We start from the raw sequence: 17,271 nt of genomic DNA, 5'->3' as shown, positions 1-17,271 counted from the left end.
AATCTTTACCTGTTTATACTAAAATCATGTTTTCTAATTTTCTAATTGGTGCTCCTTTTTAATGCTGTTATTGTTATTATTTTGTTTTTTGATAGCAGAGCAAAGCTATACTGTTTAAATCCTTCTTGCAGTAACAAACAAAAAATCCAGTTCATTCCTCATGGTTTTTGGCCAGTAGAAATTGACAAAAAAAAAAAGGAGGGCTGTCATATAATTAAGTATAAAAAAGAAAAACAACAGAAGTTAGAGAAAATAAAATAAAATGAAGGAAATATGTAAGATCACGAGTCAGTTATGCAGTAGCAAATAAACATAAAATAGTAGGAAGGAGCAAAAAAAGTCCCTTAAAATTAGTATTTGAAAAGGCAATTTATATAGATGGCAATTTAACTATATGACCTATTATTGTCAGTATCCACTGGCTGGAAACCACCAGGAACAAAGAAAATATGGCAGACATATTCAATATTAGGGATGGCAAAAAAATGTGTGTGGGGGATCTGATAATTAGGCAGCAGAATGCATTTTTAGTGAATTTAGGTCAATAAAAAATTTAAAGAACAGGGCAAAATCCTTAAAAACATAACTTGCCTAAATAGGCTTCAAAATAAACACATGATATAAATAAAATAAGCCTATAACCACCAAGTAAATTTTATATTTAGTTAAAATGTTTCCACAAAGAAAACAGAATGGCCAGATGATTTTACAAATGAGTTCTAACAAATATTTTGACATTATATCCTTTCACTCCTATGCAGACTCTTCTAGGGAATATAAAAATAGAACATTCTCAACTTATTTTGTGTGACAAGTATGTTGACTTCAAAATTAGACATGTATATTATGAGAAAATCACAATTACAAGTATTGCTATACATATCTTAAATTATTAACAAAACTCAATCCAGCAACAAATATAAATATAATGAATCATTCCCAGTCTGGTTTAATCATAGCAAGCCAAGTTTGGTTTAATCTCTAAAGAAAAAAAAAACAATTTCACCTAAAATACTACATTAACAGATAAAAGCAAAAAAACATACATATGATTATCACAATAAATGCAGCAAAAGCATTGACTAAATCTCATCATGCACTGATGATAAAAAGTCACTTATTGACTGGGAGTGGAAGCGACTACCACATCCTGATTAGGTGAATCTCTGAAATACACACAGCATCCATCCATTTGCTCAGTGGTAAAATACAGAAGCACTCCATTCGCATTAGGAACAGTACACAGACATTCACATTATCAAATCCATTCAGTATTTTACAGAATGTCCTAACAAATCCAGTAAGAACATTACAAAGTTGTAAGATTAAAAGTTGTAAGATTACAAAACTACCTATATAAGTATTTCGGGAAAGAATTTATAGGTAAATTATTAAATTAGAGGGTAAGTTCCCTGATACAATATAAATACACAAAAGTTAATTGTATTTTCTATATACTAGCATCAGTTAGAACATGTAATTAAAAATAAATATCATCCACTGTAATAATAATATATAAAGTGCTCATACTTGTCTATCAAAGGATTAACACATGTAAAAGGTGAGACATATCATGCTTAGTAATAGGCATTAATTAATGTAAAGAGGTCGATTCTCTCAAAAATTGATGTAGTGCATTTACAGTTAACATGTATTTTTCTGGAGTTCTCTTGTGGTGCATTGGGTTAAAGATCTTGTATTGTCATTGCAACAGCTTGGGTCGCTGCCATGGCACAGGTTCTTCCCCTAGCTGGGGAACATCCCTGGCCTGGGAACTTCCATATGCCGTGGGTGCAGCAAAAAAAAAACAAAAAAAACCCAAGTATTGTTCTTTGTTTACTCCAAGGAACTGTGCAAACTAATTCTGAAATGCATATGGAGGAAGAAAAGCTTAAGAAATGAGGAAAAAGAAAATCAAAACACTTGCTTTGCCAGATTTCAAGGCTAATGAAAGGACTACAGTAATTAAGATAGTGCAGGATTGTCATTGGGTTACCAAATTTGCCAGTGGAATACAGTAGAGCTCAGAAATCAACTCATACAAAATATAAGGACTTGCTATATGGTAGAGATGGCATTAAAGGGTAGTGGAAAAGAAAAGGTTACTGAGTCTTTTTAGTCTAGAATAGCAGGTTATTCATACAGGAAAAAAAAAAGATTTCAGAATAGACAGCATTAATGTAAAGCAGATTAAGTATTTAAATATAAAAGAATCTGTGGCATGTAGACTCTAAAAGAACTGAGGCTTTTAGTCCAACAACCCTCAAGGAACTAAGTCTTGCCAACAACCCCATGAGCTTGGAAGGGATGCTTCTCTAGCTGAGTATCAAGACAGATCCCAGTCCTTGCCAGCAACTTCACTGCAGCCACATATAAGACTCTGAGCAAAGGACCCAGTTCAGCCATGCCTGGATTCCTGACCAACAGAAATGGTGAGATAATAAATGTGTGCTGTTCTAGACCATTACACTTGAGATAATATTGTTTTGCAGCAATAGATAATGAGAAGAAAATTAAAATGCTTAGAAGGAAATAGAGGAGAACATTTTCAGTGCCAAAACCTTAAGAAAGATTCTTTAATAATATGCAAAAAAGTATAAATAATAAAGCAAAACACTAACATATTTGTTTACATTCAAATTAAGAACACCTGTGTATCAAAGTATATCACAAAAGTCATAATACAAAGATCATGAAAATATAAGCCAAGAAGTTATTCTCAACAAATATAACCAAAAAAAGATTAGTATTAATATACTGTAAACTTCAACGAATCAATGAGAAAAAAAGAACACAATGGAAAAATGGATAAAAGACATGAATGTGGATTTTGTTTCACCAAAGAAGAAACATAAATGGAAAAAATAAGGACTACATACTGTGTGTGCTCTATGTCATTAATAATCAGAGGAATGCAGGAAAAAAAAAAAAAAGGAAAAAGGTAACATCCTTTTACCCCCACCAGACAAGAAAATATTTAAAAGTATGAAGAAGGTCAAATTCAGGAGAAATTCTGGAGCAACAAAAAATTTTGATAATGGCTGGAAAGTCAATTTGTACAGACAATCTGTAAAAATAATTTGGTAGCATCTAGAACAGTTGAGGATGTGCTTTGAGCCCAAATATATATTCTAGGCTAGAGTGGGGCTGGGTGGAAACATTCTGGGACAAACAAAACACAATGACAAAATTCATGTATATGTGCATTATATGACATATACTTGAAGTTTTATATATAATGGTTGAATTTGTAAAAATTAAAAATGTACCCCAAATCTACCAAGATACAAGACAAAGTATGGTATTTCAGATAATAGCATACTCATATAAGGGAACACTGTCATGTTGAAAATAAATGATCTCCACCTACAGACATCAACATGCATTAGATAAAATTCTGAGCAAAGAAAAGCAAATTGCACAAGAATATATCCAGAATGTTACTGTTTACATAAAGTATAAAAACATGCAAAAATATACAGTATGTTGGTAAGATAGAGACATATGTGGTGGAACTATAAGGAAAAGCAAGGCGATGGTAAACATAAAATCCAGGGTAGACGTTACCTCTGGGAGAGCTGGTCGGAGCAAGAGGACATGGTCATGAAAGGTCAGATATGTATGCTTTGTACCATATTGTAGTGTGTGAGCATAGGAATTCTGACTCTAGGTCCCAGCTTTGGCCACGGAAATTTATCATAGGGGAGGGCTTCCGATGGGGTCAGCACATCTTTTCAGTGTCAACAAATTAGCGTAATCTGTCTTGCATATCTATAATACCTACAGCTTGATAAATGGGGGGGTAGGGGTGGGGGCAGCAGAGCTGGCATAGGCAAGGATCAACAAAAGAGTGTCTTGTAATCTGCATACAGTAAACCTTAGCAAGAGTGTTGACAGCAATATCCAAGGAAAATCAATCGCAGGAAAGGAATCCCTCTCTTCAATGTTATGAACGCTATTATCAAAGGTCTGTGGCACTTGGTCCCAATGCAGAGGTGCATTCTCTCTTGCACTCCTTGCTGGAAAGCTGAGTTTCTGGCTGGAGGCTCTGGAATTTACTCCTGGGTTGTAATCTACAGCCATGGAAGAGAAAAAGTATCCAAACTTACAAAGACCAAGCAGAGGATAAAGTACTGTAAGATTTTACCCTTACACAAAGAATATATATGAATGACGAGAATTAACAGAAACAATTATTCTATAGAGATGAGATCATTCTCTATTGATATAATAATTTGTTATATACGGTATGAAGGTATATAAATATTAAATGTGTAATGCGGCTACGCTACTTCAGATTGGTTTTTTCCAACATAGCCAGCAGAGTAAATGATAATGTTCACACATAGTCTTAGACACCCCCAGCTTTTATGAATATTTCATAATAAATAAATGGAAAATTTTAATGGGAAAAATACAGTGATTACAATTACAATGTAGATTGCAATTATGTATTTACTGAAAGAAGGTATGAACATAAAGTTATGATTAATGCTATATGAACAGCACTTGTAAAATGAAATAAAATTTCAGAAATAGCATCATAGTTAAATTCAAAAGTCTCTACTTCAGTAAAACTCAGAAGGAAATAAATTCTTTGGAAAAACTCAAAACTTGACTCTAGAAATGATGAAGACATTGAAGCTGAAGTGAAAATTTGAATAAATTCTTTCTTAAAATGTGAATATGAAAAAAGGATTTTCAAATCAATATATTATTTGCATAATTGTGATTTTACATGCTTGTGCAATTCGCTTGATATAGGAAAGACTAAAATAGGTGTATATTTGGCCTATATACCAATTATGTATGCTCGAAATCTCTGAAAACATTTTAATATTTCCTTATTAGGAAAATGGTGCATCACATTATATATGGGTTTGATATATAATGAATTGGAAGTAATCAGAAAGAGGAAAGAAATAGTGTTCTATTAATTCCCACATGTGGTTTTATTTAATTCTTACATCAACTCTGGAGGAGTTTTACAGATGAAATGGAGATTTAAAATTAAGGAAGTTGCCCAAGACCTCACAGCTCTTCACTGTTTACTGACCTAGGGATCTGTATTGGCTTTTATCTAATTTGAAAATTCATATAGTATATAAAAGGGTTGTGAATATAACATTCTTAATAGAAGTATCCCTCTTCAAGTTAAGCAAGGAAATGGGAGAAAGGTACGAACAAAGTTTATGAAAAACCTACCAGTGCAATCTGTTGGTTACACACAGGAAAGCTTATAGCCTCTTCTAGTAATGGAATCCTGCCAAGTTTTCATGTGTGTATTCAAGTAAGTACCTTTCTACTTAGGTTTTCAATAATGGGACTTTCTGAGACTTTTATCATTTATGTTGAGTAAGATGCAAAGTATAACTGAATGTATGCACATTTCAGTTTATTTTGGTAAATCTAGAGAAATAACAGTTCCAGCAAGTTAGCATCGAATTAACCAAAGCACCCAGGTTAATGTCTGAAAATGGAGAGTAAAACCCACCTATTTTGTATATGGTTATCTTTTTATTAACCACATTTTTATAGGCATTTGTCTCTTCATGGGTATTTTATGGAAGCAGTTCCATCACTTCTTGGTTGTATTATGTTCTTACAAATCCCATGTTAAACTTTTGTGAAATATTGCATTAAGGCATCAAATTAAAATGGCTCAATATATTTTAAAAAGCCTTATTTTAAAATTCCAAGAACTTTAAGCAAATCTACCACAAAATTAATCTTTTGGAACAAGGCAAAGGGATAAATGAACACAATTAAAACAATAAATAAGTACCAATAAAATTGGGCAGTAATCTTTCACTGCAAGATGACAAAGGTAGACAGCATTATTTACATTATGCAATGAATAAAGTAAGATGTGCACAATACATTGTTCATAGAAGTGTGTCAGATTTTAATTCAGGGATTAGAGATTTCATATTGTTCATTTATTAGTTGAGAAAAGTGCCAGTGATGGGAGCTGAATTGATTTCCAAAGGGAGGAATGGACAGTATCATGGATGTCATGTGTGCATGAACTTCTGCTTCCTTATATCAAGACCAACATGTATACCGTACACATGGAAATAGAGGAAGACAGTATATGAGAAAAGCACATATCCAGGACATTTGGAAACCTCAGTTACTTAATTGATATTCAACATGAGTGTTAATACACTAGAAAGAAAATTTTCATCTCAAGAGAGTCAGAGCAATACAGAAATATTTTAAAGAAATAAAACAGAGCAACTGCAATGTACTACAGAAAAGATTTGCTCAGATTACAATTTATCTTCCTCTTTTTTGAAGTTTTAGCTACAACAAGATTTCAAAGAGATTCTTAAATAGTTCACACAATATTGAACACAGCTGTTACAGGATGATTCTCCTTGTGCATGTTACTTTCTCTGGTGATTTAGGTTTAGCCTTCCTTCCTTCAATCCCTCCTTCCTTCCCTTCCTTCCTTCTGCTGTTATTTACATGAAAGGGAAAAGAATAGCTTGTTTTTATCTTCCTAAAGTGAGTTCTTTTAAAATGTATTTGACTGTCAGCTCCATAGGTTTTGTTCACTACTGCATTCCCAGAATTGGTAGCTGTGTCTGATAATGTGGATCTGAAGGTATTTAGATGGGAGGGAGAAGAAAAGAAGATGCCCACTGGCCAGCTGGAGCCTAAATGAAACAGAATTATTCATCTTAATATTATTAGTAGCACCTCAGTCAGATTGCATTCACACATCCTTTTCAGGGTATCCCTCGATATACAATAATAGACCACATTTCTCTGTGACAAACATATTGGGGTAGTTAAGTGAGCCCCCTCCCCAAGGGGAGAGGGTAAGGGTCAGCACTTTTGTTGTTTGTGCTTCTCTTTGGAAAGGCTACTCAGTGATGGGACATCCTATGATAACTATAGTCAAACCTAAGACCATCTCTGTCCAAATTTACCAATAACTTGGTAACCACTCCCTTTCCTCATAACCACCACTTCAGAAATATGTCTACTACAGAACAGGCAACACTTTCTGTGCCTTTCCTTGGGTGGTAATCACTACCTGGCATGCTCCTGCTCTCCTCTTCTTGATGAATACCTACTAGTTCTGAAGTCTCTGGAGAGACCACCAATTATTCACAGGGCAGAGTCAATATCAAGCAATTTTTGTTCTTCCCTCATGCTAATCAATACCTTGACAGTAAACAGGCAAAAAGTACAATGAATACTTGAGTTGATAAACAAATTGTAAACCTGCTCCAAATTCCTTAACAAAAATAGATCCCCTATAGACACCACAGGGGCTTCAGATTTATCTGTAACAAAAGTACCAGCAAGTTGTTGTGAGGATTGTAATGCATGCATGGAAACCTTATGGTTCTGTGGATCCTTATCTTTAAAACAAAAACAAACAAACAAACAAAAAAAGCCATCACCGTGCCAACCTAGTGTACCACCTACTTAGAATCTCAAGGGACCTGCTAGAAACTTCCTTTTGGAGGTCTCATGCCTGAATGAAGATCCTCCCAATGGCAGGCGGGGCAGATGTAGAGCACAGGTGCATAGTACTAGGATGTTCTCACTGCTTAGTAAGTTAGGATAATGTATGGAGAAGCAAGAAATGGATTGAGAGCAAGTCAAAGGCAGGACTTGGAATTAAGTTAAGGGAGTAGAGGCAAGACTTGCCCGTCACTGAAGGGTGAAAGTTTTAGTGGCTGAAAATGTGGGTCTGCATTTCCCAGCTTCTACCTTCTTAGCTCCACACAAAGTCCTAAGTTAGCCAAAAACCTAAAAAAGAGGGCTACTACAAATTATCCCAATCATAGCCAATGTGGTTTTAGCTTTTATTTATTTATTTATAGGAGTGTTTTATATATACACAGTTCAAACCAACTTGTCTGCGATCTTCAGCATAGGTTTTTGTTTGTTTTTTTGCTGCATAACTGGATAGGTGTGAAAAAAAATGAAAATCAAAACCAAAAAATCCCATGGTTTGGAAGACCTAGCTGAACCTATCTTTAAAAATAGAATTAATTCAACATTTTACTTGGGCTTAATACAACATAAGCTCATATAAATTACAGCTCAAGCTTCTACAAGTTAACTATAGAGAATGTGAGAATCTATTGTTTGAAGTTCCTACCATCCTTTGTACCAAAAAAAAAATCTGTCTAGTTCTTAAAATACTATATGGATTTTTTCTGCCAACATGAAGGGAAATGATACTAGCCAAGTGCTGAAAAAAACTGCCTTAACAGCTGGTTTTAGACACACTTTAGTCTACATTTAAATAAGCAGTAGGTAGGCCACATGTTAAATTCCTGGCTCTAAGAATATTAGATCCCTTACCTCTATAAGTGCTGTTACACTTACATTGCCTTTTATTCACATTTTCTTCTATATCAGTGATCTTTTTCTAATTATGACCAAAGTTAAGTCAAACATAGCAACTTTAAAACCAGTTACTATTTATAGATAACTAAATGTGATAGACTTTTTATCAAGAACATCTAGGATCTATGATGATGTACCAAAAGCTCTGCTGATAAATGATGCCAATCAAACATCAGTGGCAGACATGAGATGGTGTTTCCATAAAAGGAAAAAAAAAAATTAAACATAACTAGTTTATGTTTGAAGAAGAGAGGTTCTTCTTCAAACATATTTGTGGCAGATTCTCTGCCATGTCTGAGAATTGGACATAAATAATTATCTCGTTCTTACTAGGCATTTACTGATTCTTCCATTTGTCTAAAAAGCCAGCCAATCGAATGTCTAATATTTGGGGTCTAAGTTGAGTATGTATGTGTTGTTGTGTCATCTGCCTAAAACTTGTGCCTCTTTAGGTTTCTGTAGAATACATTTAAGCATAATCATAGATTTATCTTCTTTCTCCTGAACAGATTCTCCCATTTCCTTCCTTTCTGGAATTTCCATTACAGTAAATTCAACTGTGGATACAGCCTGTGTCATCCAAAGTGAGAAATTTGCAATATTTCAGAACGTCTGAAAACCAGATCAACATTACCACCAGATGCATGTTACTTTTGTCAGAAAAATTAACACATTTTTTTCAGAATTTCAATATTTAAGTTGCATTATTTTAATGAATGCTTTTATCCCAACTAGGCCTAAGTTTGGGGAAGTTAAGGAAGAAAGGAATTGATTTTATGGAAAGGATATCTTTTTAATCGTTTTCTTTGGAAGTGTCACATGATAATCACTGCATTATTTTCATGATAAGAATAAAAATGAGTGGTGAATCTATTCATGCTTTTCCTAGGAAAACTCCCTAGAAGTACAGGACCTAGACGTCTGAGATTATAAAGCAGGGAGTCCCAAGCATCAACAAATACACATGTATCCAATGGCTGGGCCATCCCTCACCTGTGAAAATCATTTTGTTAAGCATGTTCCTTTTTGAAGCTATAAATAACATATTCCCATGTTGTTCCCATATCCATTCACAGAACTGCTCTTTCTGTTTCATTTTTTCCATCTCTCTCCCTTCCCCTTCACGTACTCAACCTGGCTCTCTTCTGCCTGTCGGCCTGTTTCTGTGCAATGTAAAGGAAAAGGCATGGTAAAGCTTCTGCTTTCCCTGCTGTTACCTGCACATGTTTGTAATTCTTACCTTGATGGGACCTAACATTACCACCAATCCCAAAGCCTTTTTATTTGATCTAAAATCACACATCCTGAGAGTTGAAATCAAGCAAACACTGAGACTCTGATCAATAACAGAACTAGTGTTGCCATGCATGTAGCAATGTTACATGCTTGGTGATAACCTTGAGGTAGGAAGAATAACCTTTCTTGAGAATAACAGTGTGGACTCAGGTCCTCAGTCAGGGTTGAGGGTCCTCTCAACCCTGTATTAATACAATATGATTTTCATTCATTTTGACACTGTAGAGAGAAGGCAGGGAGGGATTCCCAAGGAAGTAGATGGGGTGGGGGGGGAGTGGTCTGCTTTCACACTGTAGTGTAAGAAAAATGACGGTCCAGTTAGCTTTAGCTGGAATGTAACATATCCACAGCTTTATCACCTTGGAGGCACATTTTGACATAATAACAAACTACTGAGAAAGAACCACTTTTATCTAGGTCAGAATGACAGACTCCCAAGTGTTAAAGCCTAGAGGAGGGGGGATGGGGACTACAGTCTGAAACATCAGGAAGAAGACTGCAATCTGTACAGAGATTTTCATCAAGTCTCCACACCGCCTAACGTTTTTTATCCAACCCATTATAATTACTCCACTGGCTTCTAATGGCATAGCACTCTGATTTCAGAGCCTACTGAAATAAAACGAACCACATTTTATGACGACTACATTTATAATAAGATGCAGATGGTAAAGGAAACAGATGCCTCTGACATCATCTCCCATTCGCCTTTAACTTATGCAGACACTGGCAGTCTGTAGACTCATTCAAAGGGATGCAAGCTAAGTCAGGCAGTTTTCCAATTCTGTTTCCAGTCCGAAAAAACACTGGCAGCAGTGGCACTGTTTTCTTTGAGTCATACAGTGATAAATCCACAGGGAGAAATCTGATTCTAAGGCTGTGTCAGGCTTTGATGCAAAATTAATCATCAGGACAGAGGAAAAAAAAAAATCCCCACAAATATCAGGAGTTTAGCCATTAGTAACTACTGATTGTTTCGCATGACAATGAGAGAAAGGATAGAGTGGGAGTGGTGATGGTGAACAGGAGGCAAAAAGAGCATTTTAAACAGGTAAACAGGTCTAAAGATACTCTACCAGTCCTGGGCGCCCACTGTTCGAAGGCTGACTCCTTATTACTTCCAAGTAAAAAATGTTAAGGAGGATTTTCAGGTCACTTTCTGACCACCAAAAAATAAAAAGGTAAAAGAAAAAGAAATCTATTCTGTATTCCCATCTGTATTTTCCAGAAAGGAGCCTACAATTCTCCCAGGAACTTCCACTATACCCAGTGATATCACTTAACATTATACACAGTAAAAGGATTGTGTGTGTGTGTGTGTGTGTGTATGCGAGCAAGATAAGTGTGTTAGGACACACCTTTTAAAAAAGATAAAGAACTTTTGTGGTCCATCTTGAAAGCCAGAGACGCTTCAGTAAAGCAGCAACTGCAAGGTCTTTTGCAGTGTGTGAGGTTCCTAGACAGATCGGCCAGTTACAGATAAAGGAAAGAGTTAGAAAAAATCCTTTAAAATCTTCCTGTCTCCCCTGGCCACTGTAATATAACTTCATCTACACCTCTGCAGCAGAAACATTTTAGAAGAAAACATTCAAAAACAAAGGCAAGGAAAGTAGTGACATAAAAAATAAATCCTGCTAGGCCAAATACAGTGCCTATTTTTAAAATAATCTCTCTGTGCGTAGTAACAAACTGATCACACACACACACACACACACACACACACACACACACACACACACACTACAAGAATAAACAAACTCTTCTAATTCCACAAATTGGGTTGGAAAGTATTAGTGCAAATTTCTGCTGACCTGCAGCATTTAGTCCATAAACTTTGGATATCCTAGACGTTCCATCAGTGTCCAGCAGATGTTTTCTATCAGTTTAATTTCCTCTCTAGGCAAGTTCTGTTTCCAAACATTAGTATTAGTTGGTGATATTTCCCCTTCGTAGGGAAGATAGAAAAGGTTTGTGGAGGTGGCAAACAATATTTGGTTTAAACTAGCAGGAGACAAAGGAATTCCAAGAAAGGCAAAAATCCTTTCTGCGATTTTCTGAGGAAAATGCACGATATCTTCAAACTTGACCAGCTGGTAGCTGGTAGGCAGCAGGTCGGCGTTTATCCTCAGGGCTGCAGCGGTGTTTGCCAGCCACACGTGAGCCAGCAGGGAGACTGCGTGTGGCTTGGGTTTTGATAATTCTTTCCTCAAGGCTTCATACTCGGAAGCGTAGCCTGAGTTTAAGTTACATTGGCCTTTGCCTCCCTCTATTTTCAACAGTTTAGCTAAGTGCTCTGGTACATTCTTCAAAGAGTAAAGGCTCGGTTTACTACTATACAGCATGGAATAAATCCAAGCCCGAGGGTCCCTCACTATGTACAAGGCCCTCATCGAAGCTCCTAACACTTCTTGAAAGAAATGCAGCTTTAAGGTCCAGCTCCCACTGCTTAAGCTGAGCACAGGCCGAGCGCTGGGGTAATGGACCAGGTGTCTCCTCAGGGCCCTGATGTATTCAGCGTCTCTATCAAAGGCGCCTTTCATCCTACTTCTTTGTTCCAGCAAAGACTCTCTCCTTTTCAATTTTCTTTTTTTGTCCTTATTCGTGGTAAAATATTGGGCCAGTTTACCCCTACTGGATTCATGCAGATGGATGTTTTGCAAATGGAGTTTGGTGTCTTGAACCAAGGACTGCAGCCAGCCTCGGAGTAAGCGGAAATGCACGCTGTGGACATCTGGCGCTTTCCATTCACAGGCGTCTACAAAGGAATCAATTTCAAATTCAGTTTCAGGGATGTCAATGTAGGCTGTGGGAACCCTGATGTAGAGAAAGTCACTGCTGTTAAAGAAAAGTTGTTTGAGAATTTCGGCTCCGGAACCCGGAAGTGAGGTAATGACGACATCAGGAAGATGGACGTGGTGCCCATTGGGAGACAAAGCCTTGGCGCTCGCCTCGGCCCCCATCCTTGCCCACTTTGCACAGATGGGCTGCGTGCAAGTGCTCCACACATCCAGCAACTCGATGAACCACAAGGCAATCACAAGTATGAGGATCCACCGCATCAGCTTTCGAAAGGAAAGGTAAAACCGCCACTGAAAAGTTAAGACCACCAAGCTGATGCACAAAACCAATCCAACTGCTACATTGAATTTAAATCCAAAGGGGAAAATCACTCTATCACGTCTTATGGGCTTTGCTATTGCCTGAGTGCCCAAACCAAATCGGGTTATTTGGACCTGATCAGCCACACTGGCAAAGCCACCAAATCCCAGGTAATCGAACCTTGTCTTCAAGTTGTTGTAGTCAGTTACAATGGAAACAGTATGTTCAGTATTATTGACATTGAGAGAAATCTGAAGTCCAGAATTGGAATTATCAATAAATCTGCAGCTGGATACATTGACATATGGCCCATAAAAGATATAGGCAATTCTTGTGATTGTGGAGTCCATCTGAAATGTAACATTAACAAACTGAGTCCACCGTTTCTTAAATTCAGCGGCTTGCTCTGCTTCCTGTATACTAGCAATGGGGCTGCTGCCACCATGATCAAACCAAAACATTTTGTAATGAGCATCCCACACGTCCATCATGGCGCCATTGTACCTGTTCATAAACCTATATGGGATGTACTTAAAATCAATGTCCAGATTATGAAAGAAGGCACTGACAGATTTTATTGGGGAACTGTTTTGCCTCTCGACATGGTCAACAACTAGCAGAGTTTGAGAATTTAAGAGAAGTAGAGCACGATAAACACTTTTCAGCTTCATTGCTGAAGAGTAAGCAGACACTGCCTCCCCACTGACAAATATCATTTCCCCATGTTGAGAGGCAGTAATGATCTCCCCTGCTGCATCACCCACCTCCTCACCTGTCCACTTGAGCCACTGGGCACATTCTCCCAGCTGACCCTCCCAGGGCTTATTACACTGGCTTGTGGGTGATGGGGCAAACACCAATACGTTGTTAAGGTGGCTCAACTTGGGCCCGTAGAGAGCTTCAGAAACAAACACCTGCCCGTTGGGGGCAAAAGTAAATGAGTTCTGATCTGGATGTTCATGTCCTGGGTTAAAGCTTCTCCACCCATCAATCCATGAGTATGGCTGGAAGTGAACTATGTCATACACAGCTCGCCCTCCCAACTTCCCAGATTTAAAAGACACAAAGGTATTGGTCTGTGTATTTGGCAACCCAGCCCCATAGGTGACAACACCCCAGTTAGGAAACGTGTGCAATTTTGCAGTACCATATTCCGCAGGAGGCTGTGGGGTGAGCTGGGGGTCGTACCAGATGTATTCAGTGTGAAGAGTACTCCACCTTTGGGCAGTAGAGGGTACCATGGGTCCATCTTTAGGTCGGTGCCTTCTGATCTGCTGAGCTAACCAATTTCCAGCTCCATTCTTTAAGATGAACTTATCCAGAAAAACTAATTGGCTCTCTGGACCATAAAACCAATTATAATTGGAATCTGCTATACCCACAGTTCTTTGGAAGCCTGGCAAAAGGGTAGCATAATAGAACCAAAAGTGCATTTTTAACCAATTATTATCTAAGTTGTTGATATTAAAATGGCGCTGGGCCAGAAAGACATACTGTGTGACTGATTTAGCTGTGTAGCTTCCATAGGCCACACCTTCATCCAGAGAACCATCGACAATATGATTCAACAGAAACATTGTCTTTTCCATCACATCTACTACCACCTGTTTCCAGAGATTTACTTGAGAGCCTTTATCAACCCCAGTCACCAAGGCCCCGGTGAGTAATGCTATCATATTAGTAGCTTGGTGGTTATGAAGAAGTTGTTTGCCCCATGAGCGGACCTTGGAATACTCATACATTTCTTCAGTAATAGCCCATATTTTTCCTAGGTATTTTTGTCTTCGATGATCATCTAATAAGTTATATAAAAAGTCAAAGGCAGTGGCAAAACCTGTTAAGGAATGGCCAACTGGAACCTCATCTCCTGGTGCATTCTCCACCAGCCAGTCCTTGTAGCCAACCATCCTGTCCATATATTCCAAGACAAATTCAAAGGCAACTTTGTCTTCTGGGCACAACAAACAGTACAAAGCTAAAGGAGGCAGATTGTTACCATAAATTTCATTCCACTTGGCAGCAAAATCAGCATGCTTGGGTGGAGGTAGGTAGTATGTTGGGTTGGACAGCATAACTGTCACTGCACTTCTAATAGCTCTAAAAAGATGCACATGGCTTGTGCGAGACTTCTGTCTCATTGCTTGGATCTCTCCGGCATCAAAATATAAATGTGGATGAAGCATACTTTTCTTCAGCTTTTGGTTGGGTCTGATATCTTGCACTTTCTGTGTCTTAAACTGATCTATGTCATCTGTGAAAACTGCCCAGTCAGAGTAATTGCTCACAGATTCCTCAAAAGTAGAGAAAGCAAACATCACTAACACTAAAAATAAGAAATGTCCTGTAAACATTAACGCCATGATCCATCGGGGAGTTCCTCTCCTTAGGCGTACGTGTCACACACAGCACTCAATGTGTTTCCCATCTGGTGAGTTTAAAACATACATTTAAGGCCTTGATAAAACAAAGACTGTAAATCACATACGCTGTGAAATCCAGCTAACATTCTGCTCATTCAAAATAAGCACAGTCACCAAAAAGAAAACTTATACTGTGGGTCTGTGTCCCTGACGCAGTAGTGCTTTCAATAAAGCTTCAAGGAAGGTTAAAACCTCTAATTTTCCCATATCACACAGCAAACAGAGGTCAAACATACTATGAATTCACAATTTACTTCCTTGACATCAATCTACCTAACTTGACGAGTCAAGAAACACACGTTGTGAAAAAGAAAAAGCACTCCCAAATCCAAATTAAGAAATCATTCCTGCCGTAGGATACCACCACCTGTGATAGGATGCCTGATGCCTTTGCTTGTGTGTGTCCAGAGAAGTTGATGAAGTACTGAAATTCTTGGAGAGGATTAGGTTGTTACTCCTCTCAGCTTTTTACACTTCCTGCTTTGAGAATTTTTTCTTCCTCCATTTTTGAGATAAAAATATCCTCAACAAGTGTTCAAAGTCCTACTTGGTTTTAAAACACTCAAAATTCTTGCCCTCATTTCAGATCTGTCTTTCCAGGCTTACTTACTCATCAGCCCATTATGACCCAGAGAAAGCATTTTCCTGTCTTCGTTTATCAGCTTCATCAGTATGACTAGGAAAATCTCATCTCTTCAGCCACCTAGGTACTTCTCTTCCAATCATGAAGTAACCACCAACTGGGAAAGAAAACTCCCCTTTCACCAACAGTGAGGTCTCCTTTCTGCTCCTTTTTCATGACACTCTTTTTCTGGAGGAAAAACAAAACAAATTCTCTGAAGCTACTGGTAGGCTGGGAATGGACAAAAACGGAAGATTTAAATGCTCTACCATCCCTTCATAGAAATTTTAGAATCACAATAAAATCTGTTATTAAGTACAATCTAAGTTTGACCAAATGATTCTTTTTTCTTCTTATACTTTTCAATGCACACATTAGGATAACAATGAATAGTGGCAGAAGACAAGCGCTACAAGACAGAACTTACCCCGGAGTATTTAACTGTGTGGCTTGCTTTTAGTCTTGTAAAATGTTTTTAATTCAAGTGCAGTTAATACAAGGTGAGTCCTGCTGTCATTCTTGTTTGGATCATGAAGGACTCAGAGGCAAAAAGCGAAAGTTGAAAGGACCATTTTGATTCAGTTCGAGGGTTTAGGTTTCAAGGGATCAGAAGGTGTCTTTGCAAGGGGAACTACCAAGAACAGGCACTTTTCTCCAAGGAGAAGTCATGACAACGTGTGGGAGCTCTGCTCCAATCTCTCTCGCCTGTGCCTCGTTTTACATCCTTACAAGAAGCCACCAGAGGGAGCTCAGACCCAGACTTAAGGAGCGGCTTCGCAGCTGCCCGTCTTGGCTTCTGAAGAACCTAAGCAAGTTTCAGTCTTGGACAAGTCTCCTCTCTGTGGGAAACATTAACGCTAGGAGTTTCCTGATCCGCCCTGCCTGCCTGTTGCATTTTTTTTTATTCGCTTCCTACGAACAGGCCAACTCTATCCCCCGCTCCCCATCCCCGACCTCCGGCTGTGGACTGGGGACAAGAGACCCCTAAATGGCCGAGTCTGCTTACCTTGGTAGGTCTGGATGGGGTCTCCCGGCAGCGGTGGGCCCCAACGAGACGGAGGCGGAGAGTTCGAGAAAACTGCTCTGCACAAGGAAACGGGCCGCTTGGTCCCCGGCAGGGCTCCCCGCGCCCCCTGCCCGGCACCCCCAGCGCTCCAACAGGCTGTGGCCCCGCGCTCGTCTCCCGCCCGGCACTGGACACGCCCGCTCTCGGGAAACGCCGGACGCCCCCGGGCAGCCCCGGACCGCAGAAGGCAGATGCGCGCGCCGTGGGCGCTCTCGGGGGACGCAGTGTCCAGCGGAGCGCTGGCGTCCCCAGGTCCCAATGCCGCCGCGGCCGCCGCTCCTCAGTGCCAGCTCCGGCGGCGCGGCCCGGAGAGGGCGAGAGACGGCGACGCGGGCAGGGGGCGGGGCGGGAACGAAACGAGGGCGGGGCAGGGGCGGGGCCTCTGGGCCTGG

The 17,271-nt window shown here is 38.9% G+C and overlaps 1 protein-coding gene across 2 annotated transcripts; it reads right to left on the bottom strand.

The window, feature by feature from the left end:
* Window positions 1-638: 638 nt before the first annotated feature.
* On the bottom strand, window positions 639-17,172 carry DSEL (dermatan sulfate epimerase like). 2 transcript variants are annotated; one of them, XM_021099387.2, is made up of 3 exons: window positions 16,820-17,172; window positions 11,484-16,002; window positions 639-4,073 (listed from the first exon to the last, which is right to left on the bottom strand). In XM_021099387.2, the coding sequence occupies exon 2, from the start codon at window positions 15,129-15,131 to the stop codon at window positions 11,493-11,495; it is 3,639 nt and encodes a 1,212-aa protein (XP_020955046.1). In that variant the 5' UTR covers window positions 15,132-16,002; window positions 16,820-17,172; the 3' UTR covers window positions 639-4,073; window positions 11,484-11,492. The 2 variants fall into 2 exon arrangements, with proteins under 2 accessions (XP_020955046.1, XP_084874328.1); XM_085018202.1 differs by lacking the exon at window positions 16,820-17,172 and adding an exon at window positions 16,241-16,436.
* Between the last annotated feature and the right edge of the window lie 99 nt (window positions 17,173-17,271).

This window comes from Sus scrofa, chromosome 1, assembly GCF_054392235.1.
Source record: "Sus scrofa isolate SSC_HxYL_T2T_F1_AM1 chromosome 1, Sscrofa_HxYL_maternal_Yorkshire_Landrace_v2.0, whole genome shotgun sequence".
In the NCBI taxonomy this organism is placed as follows: domain Eukaryota; kingdom Metazoa; phylum Chordata; class Mammalia; order Artiodactyla; family Suidae; genus Sus; species Sus scrofa.
Note: the sequence above shows the minus strand (reverse complement) of the source record. Positions and strands in the feature narration are given on the sequence as shown.